At 40.1% G+C, this 24,388-nt stretch overlaps 1 protein-coding gene across 5 annotated transcripts in view; it reads left to right on the top strand.

The window, feature by feature from the left end:
- PLEKHA8 (pleckstrin homology domain containing A8) overlaps window positions 1-24,388 on the top strand; it is a 66,312-nt gene that overhangs the window by 10,858 nt on the left and 31,066 nt on the right. For 4 of the 5 annotated variants that reach the window (XR_008717919.1, XM_055590485.1, XM_055590487.1 and 1 more), the window contains exons 2-6: window positions 13,306-13,422; window positions 14,509-14,664; window positions 16,224-16,348; window positions 21,709-21,867; window positions 22,933-22,973. Coding sequence is in view for 4 of the 5 variants with exons in the window: in XM_055590485.1 (XP_055446460.1) it covers window positions 13,306-13,422; window positions 14,509-14,664; window positions 16,224-16,348; window positions 21,709-21,867; window positions 22,933-22,973 (598 nt within the window). In the remaining variant the exon portion in view is untranslated. Of the gene's footprint in view, window positions 1-282; window positions 358-13,305; window positions 13,423-14,508; window positions 14,665-16,223; window positions 16,349-21,708; window positions 21,868-22,932; window positions 22,974-24,388 lie in introns of all 5 variants that reach the window. The other variant, XM_055590486.1, reaches the window with a different exon arrangement.

The following is a 24,388-nucleotide window of genomic DNA, read 5'->3' as shown; positions in this document are numbered from 1 at the left end:
AAGTTTTTCTTGGTCATAGTTTTTCTAGTTACAAACTACAGAATAAAATAATTGAATCCCTTCTATTGTTGTTATAACTTTTCCTAGATAAATAGGGAACCTGTTACAGAGAAGGTATAGTTACAGTTACTGTTATCATTTACAAGCTACTTTTAAAATATACTGTAGCTGTGCTCTGTGTGTGTGTGTGTGTGTGTGTGTGTGTGTGTATTTGGGCTATTTAACAGTTTTCAAATTCCTGTAAGATAAACCTAGTCTATACCACATTTTTTCAATTTTTAGACATTTTTCACATTCCAGCAGCTCTGAAGCCAGGAAGCATCTGGGAATGAGATCATGTCACTGCTTAATGGGCAGGTAATTCTTTAAGTTTTTTTTTTTTTTATTGAAGGAGAATTGCTTTACAGGATTTTGTTGTTTTCTGTCAAACCTCAACATGAATCAGCCATAGGTATACATATATCCCCTCTCTTTTGAACCTCCCTCCCATCTCCCACCCCAACCCACCCCTCTAAATTGATACAAAACCCCTGTTTGAGTTTCCTGAGCCATATAGCAAATTCCCACAGGCTATCTATTTTACACATGGTAATGTAAGTTTCCATGTTACTATTTCTGTACATCTCACCTTCTCCTTCCCTCTCCCCAGGTCTATAAGCCTGTTCTCTATGTCTGTTTCTCCATTGCTGCCCTGTAAATAAATTCTTCAGTACCATTTTTCTACATTCTGTATATATGAGTTAGAATACGATATTTAGCTTTCTCTTTTTGACTCACTTCACTCTGTACAGAAGGTTCTAGGTTCATCCACCTCATCAGAATTGACTCAAATGCATTCCTTTTTATGGCTGAGTAATATTCCATTGTGTATAGGTAACACAACTTCTTTATCCATTCATCTGTCGATGGACATCTAGGTTGCTTCCATGTTCTAGCTATTATAAATAGACCTGCAGTGAACAATAGGATACATGTGTCTTTCAATTTTGGTTTCCTCAGGATATATACTTAGGAGTGGGATTGCTGGGTCATATGGTGGTTTTATTCCTAGTTTTTAATGAATCTCCATACCACCTTCCATAGTGGCTGTATCAACCAACAGTGCAAGAGCGTTCCCTTTTCTCCACACCCTCGCCAGCATTTATTGTTTGTAGACTTTTTGATTATGGCCATTCTGACCGGTGTGAGGTGATATCTCATTGTAGTTTAGATTTGCATTTCTCTAATAATGAGCAGTGTTGAGCATCTTTTTCATGTGTTTGTTAGCCATCTGTGTGTCTTCTCTGGAGAAATGTCTGTTTCAGTCTTTTTCCCACTTTTTGATTGGGTTGTTTGTTTTTCTGTCAGTAGTTGTGTGAGCTGCTTCTGTATTTTGGAAATTAATCCTTTGTCAGTTGTTTCATTTGCTATTATTTTCTCCCATTCTGAGGGTTGTCTTTTCACCTTACTTATAGTTTCCTTTTCTGTGAAAAAGCTTTTAAGTTTAATCAGGTCCCACTTGTTTACTTTTGTTTTTATTTCTGTTACTCTAGGAGGTGGATCATAGAGGATATCATTTTGATTTATGTCAGTGAGTGTTCTGCCTATGTTCTCCTCAAAGAATTTTATAGTTTCTGGTCTTACATTTAGGTCTTTAATCCATTTTGAGTTTATCTTTGTGTGTGGTGTTAGGAAGTGTTCTAATTTCATTATTTTACATGTTGCTGTCCAGTTTTCCCAGCATGATTTATTGAAGAGGCTGTCTTTGCCCCATTGTATATTCTTGCCTCCTTTGTCAAAGATAAGGTACCCACAGGTGCATGGGTTTATTTTTGGACTTTCTCTCTTGTTCCACTGGTCTATATTTCTGTTTTTGTGCCAGTGCCATACTGTCTTGATGACTGTAGCTTTGTAGTATATATCTGAAGTCAGGAAGGTTGATTCCTCCAGCTCCATTCTTCTTTCTCAGGACTGCTTTGGCTATTCAGGGTCTTTTGTGTTTCCATATGAATTGTGAAATTTTTTGTTCTAGTTCTGTGAAAAATATCATTGGTAATTTGATAGGGATTGCATTGAATCTGTAGATTGCATTTGGTAGTATAGTCATTTTCACAATATTGATTCTTCCTACCCAGGAACATGGGATATCTCTCCATCTGTTTATGTCATCTTTGATTTCTTTCATTGGTGTCTTATAATTTTCTGTGTACAGTTCTTTGGTCTCCTTAAATAAGTTTATTCCTATTTAATTCTTTTTGTTGCAGTGGTGAATGGGATTGATTCCTTAATTTCTGTTTATGATTTTTCATTGTTAGTATATCGGAATACAAGTGATTTCTGTGTACTGATTTTGTATCCTGCAACTTTGCTAAAGTCACTGATTAGTAATTTTCCGATACTATCTTAAGAGTTTTCTATGTACAGTATCATGCCATCTGCAAACAGTGAAAGCTTTACTTCTTCTTTTCCAATTTGGATTCCTTTATTTCTTTTTCTTCTCTGATTGCTGTAGCTAGGACTTCCAGAACTATGTTGAATAACAGTGGTGAAAGTGGGCACCCTTGTTTTGGTCCTGATCTTTTGTTCCTGGGGGAATGCTTTCAGTTTTTCACCATTGAGAATGTTTGCTGTAACCTTATCATATATGGCCTTTACTATGTGAAGGTTGGTTCCTTCTATGTCCATTTTTTAAAGACTTTTAATCCTAAATGGGTGCTGAATTTTGTAAAAGGCTTTTTCTGCATCTATTGAGATTATCATACGGTTTTTATCTTTCAATTTGTTAATATGGTATATTACATTGATTTTGCATATATTGAAGAATCCTCGCATTCCTGGAATACACCCATCTTGATCATGATATATGAGTTTTTTATGTGTTGCTGAATTCTGTTGCTAAAATTTTGTTGAGGATTTTTGCATCTATATTCATCAGTGATATTGGCCTGTAGTTTTCATTTTTTGTGTTGTCTTTGTCTGGTTTTGATATCAGGGTGATGGTGGCCTCATAGAATGAGTTTGGGAATGTTCCATCCTCTGCAATTTTTTGAAAGAGTTTTAGAAGGACAGGCATTAGCTCTTCTCTGAATGTTTGATAGAGATCTGTGAAGCCATCTGGTCCTGAGCTTTTGTTTTTGAGGAGATGTTTGATCACAGCTTCAATATTAGTGCTTGTAATTGGGTTGTTCATGATTTTTATTTCTTCCTGGTTCAGTCTTGGAAGACTGAACTTTTCTAAGATTCTGTCCATTTCTTCCAGGTTATCCATTTTTATTGCCATATGGTTGTTCATAATAGTCTCTCATAATTATTTGAATTTCTGCATTGTCTGTTGTAACCTCTCCTTTTTTATTTCTAATTTTGTTGATTTGAATCTTCTCTCTTTTTATCTTGATGAGTCTGGCTAAAGGCTTGTCAGTTTTATTTATCTTCTCAAAGAACCAGCTTTTAGTGTTTTTAATCTTTACTATTGTTTCTTTCATTTCTTTTTCATTTATTTCTGCTCAGATCTTTGTGACTTATTTCCTTCTACTAATTTTGGAGGTTTTTTGTTCTTCTTTTTCCAGTTGTTTTAGGTGTAAAGTTAGGTTGTCTATTCAATGTTTTTCTTGTTTCTTGAGGTAGGATTGTATTGCTATAAACTTCCCTCTTAGAACTGCTTTTGCTGCATCATAGGTTTTGAGTTGTCGTGTTTTCTTTGTTATTTGTTTCTAGAAATTTTTTGATTTCCCTATTGATTTCTTCAGTATCTTGTTGGTTATTTAGAAACGTGTTGTTAAATCTCCATGTGTTTGTGTTTCTTACAGTTTTTTTTCTTGTAATTGATATCTAGTCTCATAGCATTGTGGTCGGAGAAGATGCTTGATACAATTTCAATTTTCTTAAATTTACTGAGGTTTGATTTATGACCCAAAATGTGGTCTATCCTGGAGAATGTTTAATGTACACTTGAGAAGAAGGTGTTTTCTTTTGCACTTGGATGGAATGTCCTGAAGATATCAATGAGATCCATCTCATCTAATGTATCGTTTAAGACTTGTATTTCCTTATTAATTTTCTGTTTTGATGATCTGTCCAAAGACAGGTGTGAGTGGGGTATTAAAGTCTCCTACTATTATTGTGTTACTGTCAATTTCTCCTTTTATGTCTGTTAGTGTTTGTCTTATGTTTGTCTTATGTATTGAGGTGCTCCTATATTGGGTGCATAGATATTTACAATTGTTATGTCTTCTCTTGGTTGATCCCTTGATCATTATGTAGTGTCCTTCCTTATCTCTTATAATCTTCTTTATTTTAAGGTCTATTTTGTCTGATATGCGGATTGCTATTCCAGCTTTCTTTTGCTTCCCATTTGCATGGAATATACTTTTCCATCCTCTCACTTTCAGTCTATATGTGTCTTGAGGTCTGAAGTGGGTTTCTTGTAGACAGCATATATATGGGTCTTGTTTTTGTATCCATTCAGCCAGTCTGTATCTTTTGGTTGGAAGATTTAATCCATTTACATTTAAAGTAATTATTGATATATATGTTCCTATTGCCATTTCCTTAATTGTTTGGGGTTGATTTTGTAGATCTTTTTTCTTCTCTTGTATTTCTTGGCTATATAAGTCCCTTTAATATTTGTTGTAAAACTGATTTAGTGGTACATGATGCTGTTAACTTTTGCTTATCTGAAAAATTTTATTTCTCCATCAATTTTGAATGAGATCCTTGCTGGGTACTGTAATCTTGGTTGTAGATTTTTCCTTTTTGATACTTTATATCCTGCCATTCCCTTCTGGCCTGAAGAGTTTCTCCTGAAAGATCAGCTGTTAAGCGTATGGGTTTTCCCTTGTATGTTGCTTGTTGCTTCTCCTTGCTGCTTTTAATATTCTTTCTTTGTGTTTAGTCTTTGTTAGTTTGATTAATATGTGTCTTGGCGTGTTTCTCCTTGGGTTTATCCTGTATGGGACTCTTTGTGCCTCTTGGACTTGATTGACTATTTCCTTTTCCATGTTGGGGAAATTTTCAATGATTATTTCTTCAAAAATTTTCTCATACCCTTTCTTTTTCTCTCCTTCTTCTGGGACCCCTATAATTCTAATGTTGGTGTGTTTGATATTGTCCCAGATGTCTCTGAGACTGTCCTCAGTTCTTTTCATTCTTTTTACTTTATTCTGCTCTTCAGAAGTTATTTCCACCATTTTATCTTCCAGCTCACTGATTTGTTCTTCTGCTTCAGATATTCTGCTATTGATTCCTTCTAGAATATTTTTAATTTCAGTAATTGTGTTGTTTGTCTCTGTATGTTTATTCTTTAATTCTTCTAGGCTTTTGTTAATTGATTCTTGCATTTTCTCCATTTTGTTTTCAAGGTTTTTGATCATCTTTACTATCATTATTCTGAATTCTTTTTCAGGTAGTTTGCCTATTTCCTCTTCATTTATTTGGACTTCTGTGTTTCTAGTTTGTTCCTTCATTTGTGTAGCATTTCTCTGCCTTTTCATTATTATTTTTTTAATTAATTGTGTTTGAGGTTTCCTTTTCCCAGGCTTCAAGGTTGAATTCTTTCTTCCTTTTGGTTTCTGCCCTCCTAAGGTTGGTCAGTGGTTTGTGTGAGCTTCTTATCGGGTGAGATTTCTGCTGAGTTTTTGTTCGTTTTTCCTCTGATGTGCAAGGCTGAGTGAGGTGGTAATCCTGTCTGCTGATGATTGGGTTTGTATTTTGGTTTTGTTTATTGTATGGATGAGGCGTTCTGCACGGATGCTACTGGTGGTTGGGTGATGCAGGGTCTTGTATTCAAGTGGTTTCCTTTGTGTTAAGTTCTCACTATATGATTCACCCTAGGGTTAGTTCTCTGGTAGTCCTGCTCTTGGAGTCAGTGTTCCCACTCCAAAGGCTCAGGGCTTGATCTCCGGTCAGGAACGAAGATTCCATAAGTGGTTTGTTATGGCATTAAGGGAGAGTAAAACAAATACCAAAAACAAAAAACCAAAGATGAACCCCAGACAAATGGCAGTTAGAAAATCAGGCAAATAATAATTAAAATAATGGAATGTACACATATACATATACACCCGTGAGCAAAGTGAAAACAGTTAAAAAAAAAAAAGTATAGTAGATTGACCCAGCTAACAAAGTAAATAAAAAATTATATTTACTATTTAAGAACAAAACTAACTAAAGCACAGACTGGAAAACAAAACTAAAGCAAGGTGCCAATTTGGTAATAAAGCAATGAAAATAAAACTAAAAAATATGTTGAGAGGAAAGGAAAGAAAGAAAGAATAGATATGCGACAAATAGAGGTGGACGAAGAGGATTTATATACATTAAAGATTAACTGCAAGAGGAAAAGAACAATAGGAAAGGCAAACAAAGGAGTAAATGTAGAAAAAATATAATAGGTTTTTCAAAAAAATTAAAAATTAAATTATAAAAAAGAAAAAATAATGGAAGAAGAAAGAAAAAAGGGGAAAATAAAGGAAAACTCCACAGAACTGCAAAAGCCCAATGTAGAGGCAGAGGCTTAGAGCAACAATAAAAAGTGTGACTGAATATACACATATACATATATACCCATAAACAAAATCAAAACAGTCCAACAAAAATAAAGTACAATAGACTGACCCGGCAAACAAAGGAAACCAAAAATTATATCTACCAGAACAAAACTAACTTAAGCACAAACTAAAACACAACTAAAGCAAGGTGCCAATTGGGAATAAAGCAATGAAAATAAAGCTAACAAATATGTTGAGAGGAAAGGAAAGAAAGAAGAGAAATAATAGGTACGTGAAGTTAAATAGTGGTAGATGAAGAAGATTTATATACATTAAAGATTAAGTGCAAGGGAAAAAGAACAGTAGGAAAGACAAAGGAGTAAATGTGGAAAAAATATAATAGGTGGAAAAAATATAATAGGTTTAAAAAATTAAAAATTAAAATTATAGAAAAGAAAAAAACAGAAAAAGAAAGAAAAAAAGGGAAAGAAAGGAAAACTCCACAGAACTGCAAAAGCCCAATGTAGAGGCAGTGGGTTTATAACAACAATAAAAAGTGTGACTGAATATACACATACATATACACCCATGAGCAAAATCAAAACAGTCCAACAAAAATAAAGTAGAATAGATTGACCTGGCGAACAAAGGAAATAAAAAATTATATCTACCAGAACAAAACTAACTAAAGCACAAACTGGAAAACAAAACTAGAGCAAGGAGCCAATTGGGGAATAAAGCAATGAAAATAAAACTAACAAATATGTTGAGAGGAAAGGAAAGAAGGAAACAATAGATATGCAAAGTTAAATAGGGGTAGATAAAGAAGATTGTATACATTAAAGATTAAGTGCAAGGGGGAGAGAACAGTAGGAAAAGCAAGCAAAGGAATAAATGTCTAAAAACTAATAATAGGTTTAAAAAATTAAAATTAAAGCAAGAGAGGAAAACTCCACAGAACTACAAAAGCCCAACGTAGAGAAGCTTAATCATGCCAATGAAATCGACAACTGCAACAGGGCGGGGGTGGGGGTTTGGGGGAAGGAAAACAAGAAAAAAATCCAAAAGAATATACAGAGCAAGTCAAAACATAAGAATAATAAATGTTTTTCTTAAGTCACTGTGTCAGAATCCTTTCCCTCACTGGGAGTCACAGTCCACCTCACCTCCCTAGGATGTCCTCCAACACTGTGCTGATCTCTGGACCTGCTGTGGGGGCAGCTCAGATTCTAATCTGGTCCTGCTCCTGTGTGTTCTTGCCTCCAATGTCCACAGCTATCAGAACTAGCGCGTTTTCTTTTGTGGGAGCTCGCAATGATCTTTTATATATTCCAGAGACACAGAGTCTGCCTAGTTGGTCATGTGGATTTAATCTGCAGCTTATACAGCTGGTGGGAAAGTTGGGTCTTCTTCCTTAGCCACACTGCCCCTGGGTTTCAATTGTGATTTTATTTCCACCTCTGCATGTGGGTCATCCACTGGGGTTTGCTCCTGAGGCTGCCCTGAAAGACTTGGGTTTGCCCCTGTGAGGGCCAGGTGTGGAGGTGGTGCAGCTGCTTGGGTCACAGGGGTTCTGGCAGACCAGGTACTCAGGGGAGTTGGCAGCTAGGGCAGCAGAAAATATAGTGCTCTAGAAGGGTATGCAACCAGTATTGGGCAATATGCTCCAGTATTCTTGCCTGGAGAATCCCCTGCCCTGACAGGCCACAGTCTACAGGGTCACAAAGAGCTGGACTCGACCAAAGCGACCCTTCATGCATAGACTCAAGACTTTTTTTGCCTGTGGCAGCTCTGCCCCAGTGAGAGTTGAGCGTGCAGGTGGTGCAGCTGCTTGGCTTGCAGGGACCCTGACGGCACCAAGTGTGCAGAGACAGGGACTGCCTCAGCCGCAGGAGTTACGGCCCTATCAGAGTCTTTTTTTTGAGTCCCTTGTAGCTGGCGATAAGAAGGCGTCTTTGGCCAGTCTTTCTCCATAGCTGCTCCCATTCAGGCACTTAGAGGACTCCCGTGCCTGGGCTCCTTCTCTGTTCGGTGCGTCAGGCACATAGAGGGGACCCCTTGGCTGGGGTCCTAGTCTGTAGATTGGCGCGTCAGGCACTTAAAGGAGCACGCTGGGTGGCGCTCTGCTCTGTAGTTCAGTGCATAGGCCAGCCTCTCTATTGTTCAGCTGCGGATGCTGGCCTGTGGGGAGAGAGAGGCCGTGGTGATGGCTCCACCCGCTATGCGCAACTCAGCAATATCGCCTTGCTTCTATGGCTGCCAGGCTTTCCTCCACCGGCATTTCCCACCACAATCTCCTCCTTCATATCCCCTCGATCCGTCTCTCCGCAGTCAACATCAGCTCCTACCCTGGGGTCGCTCCACAGTCCCCAAGCCCCAGCTCCCAGCTGCTGTGCCTTCCAGAAGGCCCTCCTCCCTGTCCGCGGTACGTATGGCTGCGGCAAGACTGTCTGATTCTCATTCCATTTAGGCCGCCGCGGATCAGCTGTTTCACTCTCAGCGTTAATGTTTCTCCTCTGACTCAGACAATTGCCCCCTGCTTCAGTTCCCCCACCTGCCGAGGGCAGGTCCAGTCCTACTAACTCTCCTGCTTTTCCCCCTAGTTCCTTCATCCTACCGAGTTTTGTGTGGGTCTATATATTCTTTCCTGCTGGTCAGGTACTCCTGTCTGCTCTCAGCTGGTGTTCTGCATGCACGTCTGTGTCTGAAGGTGTATTTCTGATGTATATGTGGAGAGAGGCACTCGACGTCCACCTACTCTTCTGCCATCTTCTTCTCCCTAAGTTTTTTTTTTTTTTAATTGAAGTATAGTTGATTTACAAGGTGTTAGTTTCTAGTATACAGCAAAATGATTCAGTTATATATATATAATATATATATACTTTTTCACATTATTTTCCATTATAGGTTGTTAGAAGACATTGCAAACAGTTCTCTATACGACACAGTAGGACCTTGCTGTTTATCTGTTTTCTATATAGTAATTTGTATCGGCTAATCCCAAACTCCTAATTTTTCCCTTCCCCGCCCCCTTTCCCCTTTGATACCAAAAGTTTGTTTTCTATGTCTGTGAGTCTGTTTCTGTTTTGTAAGTAAGTTCATTCATTTCATATTTTAGATTTCACATGTAAGTGATATCATATGGCATTTGTCTTTCTCTGTCTGATTTACTTCACTTGGAATGATAATCTCTAGGTCCAACCATGTAGCTGCAAATGGCATTATTTCATCCTTTTTTATGCCTGAGTAGTATGCCACTGTGGAGAAGGAAATGGCAACCCACTCCAGAGTTCTTGCCTGGAGAATTCCATGGACAGAGAAGCCTGGTAGGCTGCAGTCCATGGGGTCACACAGAGTCGGACACGACTGAAGTGACTTGGCAGCAGCGGCAGCAGCAGTATGCTACTGTGTACGCGTACCACATCTTTATCCGTTCATCGGTCGATGGACGTTTAGGTTGCTTCCACGTCTTGGCTGTTGTAAGTAGTGCTGCTGTGAACATACGGGTGCATGTATTGTTTTGAATTAGAGTTTTTTCCAGATATATGCCCAGGAGTGGTTTTATTGGATCATATGGTAACTCTTATTTTTAATTTTTTAAGGAACCTCCATACTGTTTTCCATAGTGACTGTTCCAATTTACATGCCCATCAACCCAGTGTAACAAGAGTTCCTTTTCTCCACACCCTTTCCAGTCTACAGTTTATTATTTGTAGACTTTTTAATGATGGCCATTAAAAAGGAGAGTGAAAAAGCTGGCTTAAAACTCAACATTCAGAAAACTAAGATCATGGCACCCGGTCCCATCACTTCCTGGCAAGTAGATGGGGAAACAATGGAAACAGTGACAGACCTTATTTTCTTGGGCTCCAAAATTATCGCAGATGGTGACTGCAGCCATGAAATTAAAAGACGCTTGCTCCTTGAAAGAAAAGCTGTGCCCAACCTAGACAGCATATTAAAAAGCAGAGACATTTCTTTGCCGACAAAGGTCTGTGTAGTCAAAGCTATGGTTTTTCCAGTAGTCATGTATGAATGTGAGAGTTGGACAAAAAAGAAAGCTGAGTGCCGAAGAATTGATGCTTTTAAACTGTGGTATTGGAGAAGACTCTTGAGAGTCCCTTGGACTGCAAGGAGATCCAACCAGTCCATCCTAAAGGAAATCAGTCCTGAATATTCATTGGAAGGACTGATCCTGAAGCTGAAACTCCAGTACTTTGGCCACCTGATGTGAAGAACTGACTCACTGGAAAAGACCCTGACTCTGGGAAAGATTGAGGGCAGGAGGAGAAGGGGACAACAGAGGATGAGATGGTTGGATGGCATCACTGACTCGATAGACATGAATTTGAGCAAGCTCTGGGAGTTGGTGATGGACAGGGAAGCCTGGCGTGCTGCAGTCCATAGGGTTGCAGAGAGTCGGACACGACTGAGCGACTGAACTGATTCCGACCAGTGTGAGGTGGTACCTCATTACTGTTTTGATTTGCATTTCTCTGATAATTAGCGATGTTGAGCATTTTTTCATGTGCCTTTTGTTCATCTATTATGTCTTCTTTGCAGAAATGCCTATTTAGGTCTTCTGCCCATTTTTTGATTGGGTTGTTTGGTTTTTGTTGTTGAGTTGTATGAGCTATTTGTATATTTTGGAAATTAAGCCTTGTCAGTCATATCATATGCAAATACTTCAGTTTATCTTAAAATTGATGGTATCTGATGGTTAATTTTTTGTGTCAACTACCTGGGCCATGGAGTGCCCAGACATTTGACTAATCATCATTCTGATTAGTTGTGTCTGAGGGTGTTTCTGGATGGGATTAACATTTGAATTGGTAAACATAGTAAAGTAGATTGCTTTTCCTAACGTGAATGGGTCCCATCCAAAGACCTAAATAGAACAAAAAGGAGCAAGGGGTAATAACTCTTCCTGCTTGACTGTTGAGCTGGAACTTTGGTCTTTTCCTGTTTTTTCACTCTCGCTGAAACATTGACTCTTCTTGGGTCTCAAGCCTCCTGACTTTGGACTGGAATTACAAGTTGGCTCTCCTGATTCTCTAGCTTGCTGACTGCAGGTGTTGGAATTTCTCAGGCTCTGTAAGGCATGAACAAATCCCTTATAATAAATTATGTGTAGATATGACTACATATTATTGGTTCTCTTTCTCTGGGGAATGAAGACTGATGTAGCTGAGGTCCGAAATTTGATAAAATATAATTGACGGTACGTTGAATTACCTCTACTTGAGAGTCATGGTGGGTTTGGAGAATGTTTCACACCAAACATAATCATGGAAGTTGAGTTTAAATGCAAAGATGCTGCTGTTCTATACCAGGATAGCTTTCTGGCAATGGAGAGTCAGGGTTTGGGAGTTGTTAGGCCAGGAGGGACAGTGTCAGAAAGACAGTTTTCTTCCCAGCTCTGTTGTATACTTCCTTTGTGACTTTACGTAGGTCACTTAATCTGTCTGGGATTGGTTTCCTTTTCTGTGAAAGAGCTGGTTGGACTAGGTGATTTCAAAATCCTTTTTCATTTCTTAGTCTTAGCAGTTGATTCTTCTGTTTCAGTGAGGGGAGATGCATAAGATGTAAATAATGACTTGCAGAGGGCTCCAGTATCACCAGTAATATCCAACTCCTAGAGTGCTGATTGATCAGTTTGATTTATTGAATTGTAATGTTTATGTCAAGAACAGTAGCTTTCAGGTTTGTTTGCATAGAATTTGAAACCAGGGCCAGGAAGCATCACTTTGTGAAACAAAATTTACAAGTTCATCCCAAGAGGTTTTCCATCCAATAATTGACTTGTGTGGGTGTTGAGTTAAGGCCTTGGGACTCCTGACATCCAGTAAAGGGTCTAGGTCCTTCCCTGTCAGTGGTTCCCTGACATTACTATTTTGACATCAATAGATGACTTACGTATGTACTTGGTGTGAACCTGTTCCCAATGGCCCATCAGGTGTGTACCTGAGCCGCCCTTGGGGCCCTGCCCAAAGTCCCTACCAACCTTCTCTCTGACTGTATCAGCTATAGAAGAGTCCAGTGAGAGAAATGTATCCTTAAAGGGCTGTGGCATTTCATAGAGAGAGGAAAAAAAAATCTGACAGAGGAGACTGACAAGGCTTATGCAAGAGATAGTCAGGGATGACATTTTAGGAAGAAGTCCAATTTGAGCGAACACTCTGAAGCAGGAATACAACAAGTGAGTTTGGTGTGACTAGAATATAGGTTGTGTAAGAGGACTAGATAAGACGTGAGTTTCCACTGAATACAATTTGTCCTCTGAAATTCTCTGAAGTAAAAATAGTTAAGCTTGTGAATGTTTTAAGATTATTCCATTTCAGTGGATCAAAACCAAATAGTAAATTAAAGTTATCTTTTCCTAGAAATCATATGACCCCAGGCAGGCCTGTTAGACAGCACTTTGTGTAATGTTGAAAGATCAGTTACAATCCTTTGTCTCATTTTTAGGTTCATAATAATTTTTCTTAACCAGAAGGGGAGAGAGCAAGTGTGTTAACAATAATGTTTGGAAAGCAATAATCTTTAATCTTAGAAAAACTAAAAACCAAAGATTACTAGTACTGTATTAGGGGGAAAAAGAAATAAAAATCATCAGTAATCCCATTACTTAGAGAATCATCACTATATTTATTGCTGCTCCTTCCAGACTTCTATGCAAAAATGAGATCGGATATACAGATCTCTTCTAGCTTCTTTTTTCCCTTAGAATTTTCCCCCAGAAGGTAAGTTCCTTGGAGCTGGAACCCAGCATCCTTTGTTAGGTCCTAGTCTGTGTCCTGGGAAGCAGTAATTGAGACCGTGCTCTTGCTTCTGTTTGCAGGTTGGCAGCCTCGGTGGTTCCTTCTCTGTGGAGGGATATTATCTTACTATGATTCTCCTGAAGATGCCTGGAAAGGTTGCAAAGGGAGCATCCAGATGGCAGTCTGTGAAATTCAAGGTGAGAAGCCAAGAGATTTGCAGGGTTTAATTTTCTGTTTCTCCCCCAAGATTAAAAAAAACAACAACATTGGTTTCTTAGGCCTTTCTGTGCTGCTTCCAAAGTATAGACAAAGATACGTTATGTTTCCCCCCTCAAAATAAACCTTGCAAGTAAGACCTAAAACTGCAGACAGTTTTTACAAGAAGATTGGTTAAGAGGTAGTGAAAATAAGTGAGAGCAGTGTGTTTATTAATCACACGTCTAGTATCATTTCATAGTCTCCTGCTCACCTGGCACTTGAGGCAATTTTCTAACCTTGTGTTTTTATTGTAACATCAAAACACTTCTGTGTTTAAATCAGGACACATATCTACCTTCTCACCACCACGACCATACTCTAAACAAGCAAACACCTAACAGACTATAAACAGCCTTTACTTCTTGGTTTTAGGAATCTTAGGATGTGCTGGGAGGGTGTGGCTCAGAAACCGATTAGAACGGAATTAGGGGCACAGGACTTGGAGGGTGAAGGAGAGTGTGGCTTGCTTGTTTCTTCTTCTAAAGGCTCTAAGGGAATTGTCACATTTTTTACATAATGAGTGAAGGAAGGTAGAAAAGGAAAAGTACTGTGTTCTTGATTGCTTTCCAGTTGTTACATTTTTAATATGACACTTAAAGGAAGGTAGAAGAGTAAAAATACTCTGTTCAGTTGCTTTCCAGTAACCCAAGGAGATAAAGAGCACATCCTTACTTGTTTGCATCAAGCCTTTTTGGCTGCATAGCAGCATGCTTTACACACACACAGGCCAAAAGAGAGATTTTTCCTCTCTCTGCTTCTAAAAGATCCTGAGGAAATTTAAGTACTTCTTTTTTAGGCCAAAGTCTTGGGTGAGACCTTGGAGCCAATTGCAGAGTTTTCCTTCTTCATCAGCAGAGACCTCTAGGAAGAGATAAATAAACCAGGAGAAGTTGTGAGGGCTGGCATCCTCTTTTGGAAGAAGTCCTCAGTGACTGGCCCCCGTAAAGCTCAGGAGTTTGGGTAGAATAGTGGCTACCCAGACAGGGCTCTTCTGGGTTTCTGACCTCCCTCTGCCTTGCTCCCAGTTCATTCTGTAGATAACACACGCATGGACCTGATCATCCCTGGGGAACAATATTTCTACCTGAAGGCCAGAAGTGTGGCTGAGAGACAGCGGTGGCTGGTAGCCTTGGGGTCAGCCAAGGCTTGCCTGACAGACAGTAGGACCCAGAAGGAAAAAGGCAAGTATTGATTGTCCTCTGGCTTGGGAACACTGGGAATCACCTGGTGGCATCTCTGGGTTCCCATATTTGTTAGCTTGCTTCTGACCACCTAGCCACAGCCAGCTTTTTATGTCATGCAAGTGCTGTACATCTCAGTGGAACTTAAACAATCTGTACCTGACCCTTCTCTCTTAGCATGTCGTAGTAGAAAGAGGGCAGGTTTTGGAGCCAGACACAACTGGGTTCAAATCATGGCTTTGTAGGGTACTGGCTTTGTGACCTTGGCATAGGACCTCTCATCTTCAGTTTCCTTATGTTTTAGAAAGAGGTAATTACCTACCTTACAAGAATTACCATGAGGATCAGTGATGATATAAAACTGCCTAGTACTTTGTCTGGCACAAAGTTGACCAAAAGTCAAGTAAAGGGTAGCTGAGCCAGAGAAGCCTTGGATCTGAGTGTTTGTTGCAGTAACACCCCACTTTCCCCTCCTTTTTCCTGGGGTGGATGGCTGCTTAATTGTCAGGTTCCTGCTGCTTAATGCTCATTAACTCAACATCATCAGGTCTCCTGAGTACCATGGCATAACTTTCTATATGTCCTAGGTCACGAGTGCCAGAGCTTACTGCCTGAGCTCTGCCTTCCGACCCTGTATCCCCAAGTGTACACCTGAAAAGATTGGTAGGAGAGAGAGGGGCCTCTGGGAAAAGTGTTTCAGGGACCTTTCTCGTGACACATAATGGCAGATGTGCTTCACTTTTCAGGTAGACACAGTAAGATGGCCTCTTGGTTGGTTTTAACGCTGAAATACTGGAGTGGGTAGCCTATTCCTTCTCTAGCAGATCTTCTAGATTCAGGAATCGAACTGGAGTCTCCTGCATTGCAGGCCGATTCTTTACCAGCTGAGCTACAAGGGAAGCCCTTTTAATGCTAAGTCAAAAGCAAATTCTTGACTCTGTGAGCTCTGACTCATAGCAGGTAGAATGTGCTGGCTTTTTCACAGAGAAGAAAACAGAGGCAGTAATGACTGTAGCCGAGCCCTCAGTGCTAGGGTGGGTGGAGTGCCGATCTAGTGAAGAAGCAGCAGGCGTGCAGAGGGCGCCATTTGCCTTTCCAGGCAGCGTGCTGGACCAGTCCTCTGACTCATGAGCTACCTTCTTAGTGGTAATTGCATGTTACAGACCACTACTTCCCAGTTTTGAGCACCATGTTAGCAGGCAGATAGCTGTGACCCCAGTTTACAGATAGAAAATCTGTGGCAGAACTGAGATCAAAACTCTGAACCTTTGACTCTGTTCCCAGTTCTGACACAGTTGAATCAGAGGTATATGTCTCCTTCTTCCTGTACTGGTGATTATTAAATATGTTGGGTCAAGAAATAATGTAGATTACTTCAGAAGGCTAGGAATCTCCTTTTTCTGTTTTTCTTGCTCCCATAACTTCAGTTATATAATATCTGTAGCCCATAATATAAACATCTGACTTTAAACATAGATTATATTTTATCTATGTAGTATACTAACTAGTATATCAGTTATTTATTCTGATAATTACATTTTCATCATTTTGTTATTTAGAGTTTGCTGAAAACACTGAAAACTTGAAAACCAAAATGTCAGAACTAAGACTCTACTGTGATCTTCTTGTTCAGCAAGTAGATAAAACGAAAGAAGTGACCACAACTGGTGTGTCCAGTTCTGAGGTAAAACACCGTTCGTCTTTGAAAAGTAGCACCAGATGTTGCTTACCGGTGATGCACATTCTTACATAATCCATACCTTGGAATGTACTGCTTTCCACAGGAAAAAAGTGATAGACTTAAACAGAGAAGAAATGTATGCATTTCAGCATATGGAAGCATATAGTTTTCCTTCCTGGGAAGAATTCAGGATTAATTGATAACATTTGGAACTTTTAACTTCAGTACTAATGTACTAGAATACGTGTCTTCTGAGTTTGCATAACTTTTAAAAATACAGCCTTACCTGTCTGACAGCACCGTTTCTGTGCTACTGGTATGGCCCCTAAGATGACAGCATCTTGTGTGTCTGTTATGCGTATCTGTTACCTCTGTTGAGATTGTAACAGGGTTTATTTCACCGGGGTAGACGTTCTGCTTTAGTATAGACTAGCGCTTTCAAAGATTGAGACACAGCTTTATTTCTCTCCATCATCAGCAAGGATTGAAATCTTTATCACTTATTAATGAAATTATTATTTTCTCATTCTAAAACATGTATTAAAAGATGTATCTGGTGTTAATCTGTGTATTGAATGGTTCACATTAACCAGAGAGAGGTCTCTGCTCTGCTCTCAAAGAAGCTATCTGAGAAATGGTGCCTACAAAAATGAAGAATCTGCAGATTATAATTAATAGTTTTAAATTACTTAGGTAATATAGCACTATGCTACTAATAGTATATGTGCTCTAAGTTTTTCTAATAAAAGTGTTTTAGCTCACTTTCATTCACTCTTTGGGGTGAGGGGAGCTCTGTTACTAATTCAGCATGTTGTGTACAAGACACTATGCTGAGGGAGGGCAACGGGAGGACCACCAAAACACTTCAGTCCTGCTTCTGGGATGTTAGAACCTAGAGCAGTGATTCTCCAGCCAGAGCAGTTTGCCCCTCAGGAGACATCGGGCCATGTCTGAGACAGTTTTGGTTGTCACTACTGAGGAAGTGCTGTTGGCATCTAAGGGAGGGAGGTCAGATGGCCAGTTGCTGCTTGATATCTGGAAGGGACAGGAGAGCCACTCCCCCTCCATCTCCTCCTCCAATAATTAGCCAGCCCCAAATGCCAGTGGAGCCAAGGAAGAGAAGCCCTGGTCTAGAGGGAAAGGAGAAAGTGAATGCAGCAACTTTCAATTCAGAAGTGTTTATAGTAAGTGTTTGTATTAGTAGTAAGTGTTTATAGTAAGTGCCTCAGAAACTTGCTGATGAAACTGTGGCTATGGTATTGTGATTCATTGTTGTTGTTCAGTTGCGAAGTCATATCTGACTCTTTGCGATTCCATGGACTGCAGCCGGCCAAGCTCCTCAGTCCTTCCGTTATCTCCTGGAGTTTGCTCAAATTCATGTCCATTGAGTTGGTGACACTATCTCACCATCTCATCGTCTGCCACTTTGTTTTCCTTTTACCTTTAATCTTTCCCATCATCAGGGTCTTTTCAGGTGAGTCAGCTCTTTTACATCAGGTGGCCAAAGTATTGGAGCTTCAGCATCAGCCCTTCCAATGAATATTTAGAGTTCATTTCCTTTGAGATTAACTGGTTTGATATCCTCCTTGCAGTCCAAGGGGCTCTCAAGAGTCTTCTCCAGCACTACAATTTGAAGGCATTAATTCTGATGCCTTCAGCTTTCTTTATGGTCCAACTTTCACATCTGTACATGACTACTGAAAAAACCATAGCTTTGACTATATGGACCTTTTTTGGCAAAGTGATGTCTCTGCTTTATAATACACTGTCTAGGTTTGTCATAGCTTTCCTTCCAAAGAGCAAGTGTCTTTGAATTTCATGGCTGCAGTCACCATCCACAGTGATTTTGGAGCCCAAAAAAGACAATTTGTCACTACTTCCACTTTCCCCCTTCTATTTGTCATAAGATGATAGGACTGGATGCCACGATGTTCATTTATGAATGTTGAGTTTTAAGCCAGCTTTTTCATGCTTCTCTTTCACCTTCACCCTCATCAAGAGGCTCTTTAGTTTCTCTTCACTTTCTGCTGTTAGAGTGGTATCATCTGCATATCTGAGGTTGTTGATGTTTGTCCTGGCAGTCTTGATTCCAGCTTGGATTCATCCACCTTGGCATTTCACATGATGTACTCTGTGTAGAAGTTAAATAAGCAGGATGACAATATACAGTCTTGTCTTAATCCTTTCCCAATTTGGAACCAGTTCTAACTGTTGCTTCTTGACCTGCATACAGGTTTCTCAGAACAGGTAAGGTGGTTTGGTATTCCAATCTCTAAAATTTTTCCAGTTTGTTGTACACAGTCAAAGACTTTAGTATAGTGATGCAAAAGTAGATGTTTTTCTGGAATTCCCTTGCTTTTCTCTATGTTCCATTGAATGTTAGCAATTTGATCTCTGGTTCCTCTGCCTTTTCTGAACCCAGCTTCTACATCTGGAAGTGCTTGTTTCTTATACTGCTGAAGCCTAGCTTGAAGGATTTTGAATATAACCTTACTAGCATGTGAAACGGAGAAGGAAAGCACCCCACTCCAGTACTCTTGTCTGGAAAATCCCATGGACGGAGGAGCCTGGAAGGCTGCAGTCCATGGGGTCGCTGAGGGTCGGACATGACTGAGCGACTTCACTTTCACTTTTCACTTTTATGCATTGGAGAAGGAAATGGCAACCCACTCCAGTGTTCTTGTCTGGAGAATCCCAGGGACAGGGGAGCCTGATGGGCTGCCTTCTATGGGGTTGCACAGAGTCAGACACGACTAAAGCGACTTAGCAGCAGCAGCAGCAGCAGCAGCATGTGAAATGGGCACAACTGTATGGTAGTTTGGAGATTCTTTGGCATTGCTTTTCTTTGGGATTGGAGTGAAAACTGACTTGTGGCTCAGTTGATGAATCCACCTGCAATGCAGGAGACCTGGGTTTGGTCCCTGGGTTGGGAAGATCCCCTGGAGGAGGGCATGGCAACCCACTCCAGTTTTCTTGCCTGAAGAATCCTGATGAACAACAGAGCCTGGTGAGCTACAGTCCATGGGGTCGCAAAGAGTTAGACACAACTGAGCAACTAAGCACAGCACAGCACATAGCCACTGCTGAGTCTTCCAAATTTGCTGACATATTGAGTGCAGCACTTTCACAGCATCATCTTTTAGGATTTGAAATAGCTCAGCTGGAATTCCATCACCTCCACTAGCTTTGTTCATAGTAATGCTTCTCAAGGCCCACTTGACCCCACACTTTAGGATGTCTGGCTCTAGGTGAGTGACCGCACCTTCGTGGTTATCCAAGTTATTAAGATCTTTTTTGTACAGTTCATCTGTGTATTCTTGCCACCTCTTCTTAATCTCTTCTGCTTCTGTTAGGTCCTTACTATTTCTGTCCTTTATTGTGTCCATCCTTGCATCAAATGTTCCCTTGATATCTCCCATTTTCTTGAAGACATATTTGTCTTTCCTGGGTCTCCTGCATTGGCAGGTGGATTCTTTGCCACTGAGTAAACAGGGAAGCCCTATTGTGGTTTATAATAAGAAACGTATGTTTGGTCTTTGGTTTTTGGCACAGAGTTCCTAAAGTAACCATTGGAATTAACTGCGCTGCAAGTGATCAAGATGTCTTTTGTTATGTTAATAAGGCAGCTATTGAAAAGTGCCTAAAGGTGGAGGTTCTGGTTGACAGTAGACCCTACCAAGTAGAGTTGGAACTTTCTTTCCTACCCCCTCACCTCCTGGGAGGGGAGAGGGACTGCAGGTTGACCTCAGTCACCCTTGGCCAATGATTTAATCAATCGTGCCCATTTAATGAAACTTCAAAGCATGGAGTTTAGAAAGCTTTTGAGTTGGTAAATAGTGTTGACTGGGAGAGTGGCACAGTCAAGGGAGCATGGAAGCTCCAAGCCTGTTCCCACATGCCTTGTCTTGTGCATCTCTTCCATCTTGCTGTTCCTAAGTTATACCCTTGTATAATAAACCAGTGATCTAGTAAGTAAAATGTTTTTCTTAGTTCTGTGAGCTGCTCTGGTAAAGTAGTCAAACACAAGGAGGGGGTTGTTGGAATCTTCAGTCTATGCTAGGTCAGTCAGTAGCACAAGTGACACCCTGAACTTGCCATTGGTGTCTGAAGTGGGGGTAGGAAGCAATCTTGTGGACTGAGCATGTAATCTGTGAGACCTGACACTACTTCCAGGTAAATTGTGTGGAACTGTAGGACACCTGGCTGGTGTCCCAAGAATTTCTTGGTGGTATGGAAAAAAAATCACACATTGTAATGGTATCTGAATCATAGTGGTTCATAACCATTAACATCTCACTTGTTAGAAATAATAAATTAAAGAAAATATAGGGGTCATGGTTAAAGAACAAAATTCAACTGAGTAAAATTTAAAGATCTTACTGGCTTTATTCAGCAGTTCATGAATTGAGCAGCATCCAGTCCATCCAGATAGAAAGGAGCGGTGAAGAGCTGTACCAGGCTAGAGATTTCTGTGGACCAAAGTGAGCAGGAACAAGGAAGTCATAGTGGATATTTCCTAAATGGTTAAAGCAAGGTTACTTTTCTTATATGGAGCAAAGGGAAGTCTTGGAGCCAGGTCAGTAACTTGCACTGAGCAGGCAAGCACTGATTGGTTGACCTAGGCCTGCTTTTTCTGGGAGGCCCAGCATAGAAATGTGGCTACATTTCTGGTTTGCTGATGTGAGGCTTAGCATGAGTGACTCCATCTTGGGCCAAATCTGATAGCTTTAACACCACTAAGATGTGTTTACCATACTCTCTAATCTAGGGGTGGCCTGTTTTCTGAACAACTTATTAGTATCAGTATCCAATATCACCCTGAGAAAGTGAAATGACTTGGAGAAAAAAATGATTTGATGCTCAAAAGAATTCCAGTTGTAAAAACCTATTAGACTCATCTGTACTGAAAGCCAAAAAGCCCATTCTGAAAGCAAACAATGTCATAATTTGGTTTCTAATGCTTCTCTTCTGGAAGCTCTTTTTTTACTCAGAAAATGTTTCTCCATTGATCCCACTTGTCGTCAGTCCATGTGACTCTGGTGTCTGCCACCTCTTATAGACAAGAAACTCCATGCTGGCTCAGTGCCTGACATATTGCTGTCATATAGAAGTTGTTGCCTTCAGCTGGAGTGTTGGGTGAGCATGAAGGGCAGGCTGAGGGTAAGGCTTGCGTATGGATAATAGATAAATTAGACTTGTTTAGTCTTTTTCTTTTATAACTGGTACACATATTTGTCCAGCAAAATAGATGGGATTATTATTATTGTTGTTTTGTGGTGGATAAAACCTCTAAGACTATTCCGCAATTGAGCTCTTTCCTTTTTAGCAAAGTAAAGGCATCTTCCACCCTGGTTATTTCATAGGAGGGAATTGATGTGGGAACTCTGCTGAAATCAACCTGTAACACTTTTCTCAAGACTTTGGAAGAATGCATGCAGATTGCAAATGCAGCCTTCACTTCTGAGCTGCTCTACCGCACGCCTCCAGGGTCACCTCAGCTGGCCATGCTCAAGTCCAACAAGGTAACAGACCAGCTCAACTTGGCTGCAGCAGGGCCTAATGGAAAGTTAAGAAATTGATAGACTGAGCTGCTATGTAAGGAAGGCAACTGATGAGATACCTTTGGCAACTATAGTGGACTTTGCTTTATGTGCACTTTTATATCTGCCCTCAGTCTCTCATATCCCCTCAGGTACTGTTGGCAGTTTTACCACCTAGACATGTCTGTCTCTCTCTCTCTGATGTAGCTGCCCTCTTTTCTCCAGCCTCCTTGTCCAGTGAGTCTTGTTGAGATTGGTGGTAACCTTGTAACTAACTGTCTTCTGCCTACTCTTCCAGGCAGTCTGCAGTATTTCTATTCATGCAGTGTAAATTGGACCACCTAAAACTTTGTGATTCCCTTATTACCTACAGGTTAAAGTCAAAATGTCTTAGCTGCTTCCCACATCACCAACCTTTTTTTTTTTTTTTTTTTTTTGTCATAACCAGGTTTAAACCTGTTAACTGTGTATAGCTCCCGCACTTCTTTGGGCCATTTCTCAGTACCAAGAATGCCCTTCTCACATGTCTTTCCCTGGTTAGCTTTTACTCATCCTTCAAAATTTAATCTCTTTCCCTGAATGCCTTAGTTGGGCGAAGAGTTCTTCCTCTACACGTACCCCTGTTTTAGCCTCAGTCTGTATTGAAATTACCTTGAGGGCAAGCACTCTGTACTGTGAATCTTTATACTTCCAGTGTTTGGTAAAACGCTGTGTCATAGTTTGGCATTTAATAATATTGCAATGAGTGTGATTGTAATTACAAGAAAGCCAAGCATTTCAATATCCAAGCATTTTAATATCGTATTTCGGTCCTTCAAAAGACCATTTTTCTTTTTCTTGGAAATTTGAGTACCCTTATTTGAATAACTGTGAAAGACTGGTTGGATTCAGTGACTCCTTTCTTTTGGCAGGACCTAAAATGATTCCTCTTGAGTAGGGTAGTGTGTGTTATGATCATATTTACCACTCTCATATGGGATAAAACCCTAAATATATTCTATTGGGAGTTTTAACATGTGAACTTTCTTTTCTTTGCTTCTTTTAAAGATGAAACATCCTATTGTACCGATTCATAATTCATTGGAAAGGTACAGTAACAGTTTTTGTTTTTTATTCTTTCTAAAAATATAAAAATAAGGATATCGGTATTCCTTGTTTTTTTTTTTTTTAAATAATATTTTTATCATGTGGTGGTTTTTCTCATGGGTTGAGATGATACCAAGGGAAACAGTGTCTCTGATTTTCCTCTTTTGGGTGAGCCTGAAGCAATGCAAACTTTAATTCAGCACTGACTACTAGTGAAGAGGTTTGCATTTCCCCAGGATATGGATCTTATGTGTTTTGTCTAGTAACTTTTCATTTCTCTGGTGCCTGAGTGTTGGAACCTCCTCTCTTGTGGAGGAGCTGAGCATTGATTTAAATGTGTTTCCCTGGTAGCTCGGACGGTAAAGCATCTGCCTACAATGCGGGAGACCCAGGTTTGATCCCTGGGTCGGGAAGATCCCCTGGAGAAGGAAATGGCAACCCACTCCAGTATTCATGCCTGGAAAATCCCATGGACTGAGGAGCCTGGTGGGCTACAGTCCATGGGGTCGCAAAGAGTCGGACACAACTGCGCGACTTCACTTCACTTATCAGAAAAGACAGTGGTATTTTGTTTAAAAATAAAAAGATAGCTTTACAGGTTGGAAAAAGAATGTAATATAAAAATCTGAATTATTGGAAAAAAGTACATATTTACACAGTTGTGTTCCAGTTATTAAATAAGGTCTTTACTTGGTTATTATTTCATATAAGCATTTCCATATTTTGACATAGTCTGTGGATCTGTCTTTTCAAGTTATAATTTAGTATTTCATCTCTTTATATACTGTTTGCTTCTTTAGTACAAAGATTGTTCCTCAGTTTGGTTAACAATTTTCTCTTGATCTAAATATTTCTACAAGGAACATTTTGTAGATTTTTTTTCTTTTGAAGTATTTCATCAATGGAGAAGGCAATGGCACCCCCCTCCAGTACGCTTGCCTGGAAAATCCCATGGACGGAGGAGCCTGGTAGGCTGCAGTCCATAGGGTCGCTAAGAGTCGGACACGACTGAGTGACTTCACTTTCACTTTTCACTTTCATGCATTGGGGGAGGAAATGGCAACCCACTCCAGTGTTCTTGCCTGGAGAATCCCAGGGACAGGGGAGCCTGGTGGGCTGTCATCTCTGGGGTCGCACAGAGTCGGACATGACTGAAGCGACTTAGCAGCATTTCATCAATATATACTCATATTTTTAATTACTGAGTTGAAATATAGTGTATTTTTTACAAAACAAATGGTTTTTCTGGAATCACCACATAGCTTGGACCTTTTCCCTTTATTCTTTTTTTCCCCCTTTAATTTTATTAGCATAATACTGGCAAGAATACTGGAGTGGATAGCCATTCCCTTCTCCAGGGGATCTTCCTAACCCAGGAGTCAAACCCCGGTTTCCTGCATCTGAGGAATTCTTTACC

The sequence above is a fragment of the Bubalus kerabau genome, chromosome 8 (assembly GCF_029407905.1).
Source record: "Bubalus kerabau isolate K-KA32 ecotype Philippines breed swamp buffalo chromosome 8, PCC_UOA_SB_1v2, whole genome shotgun sequence".
NCBI lineage: Eukaryota > Metazoa > Chordata > Mammalia > Artiodactyla > Bovidae > Bubalus > Bubalus kerabau.
Note: the sequence above shows the minus strand (reverse complement) of the source record. Positions and strands in the feature narration are given on the sequence as shown.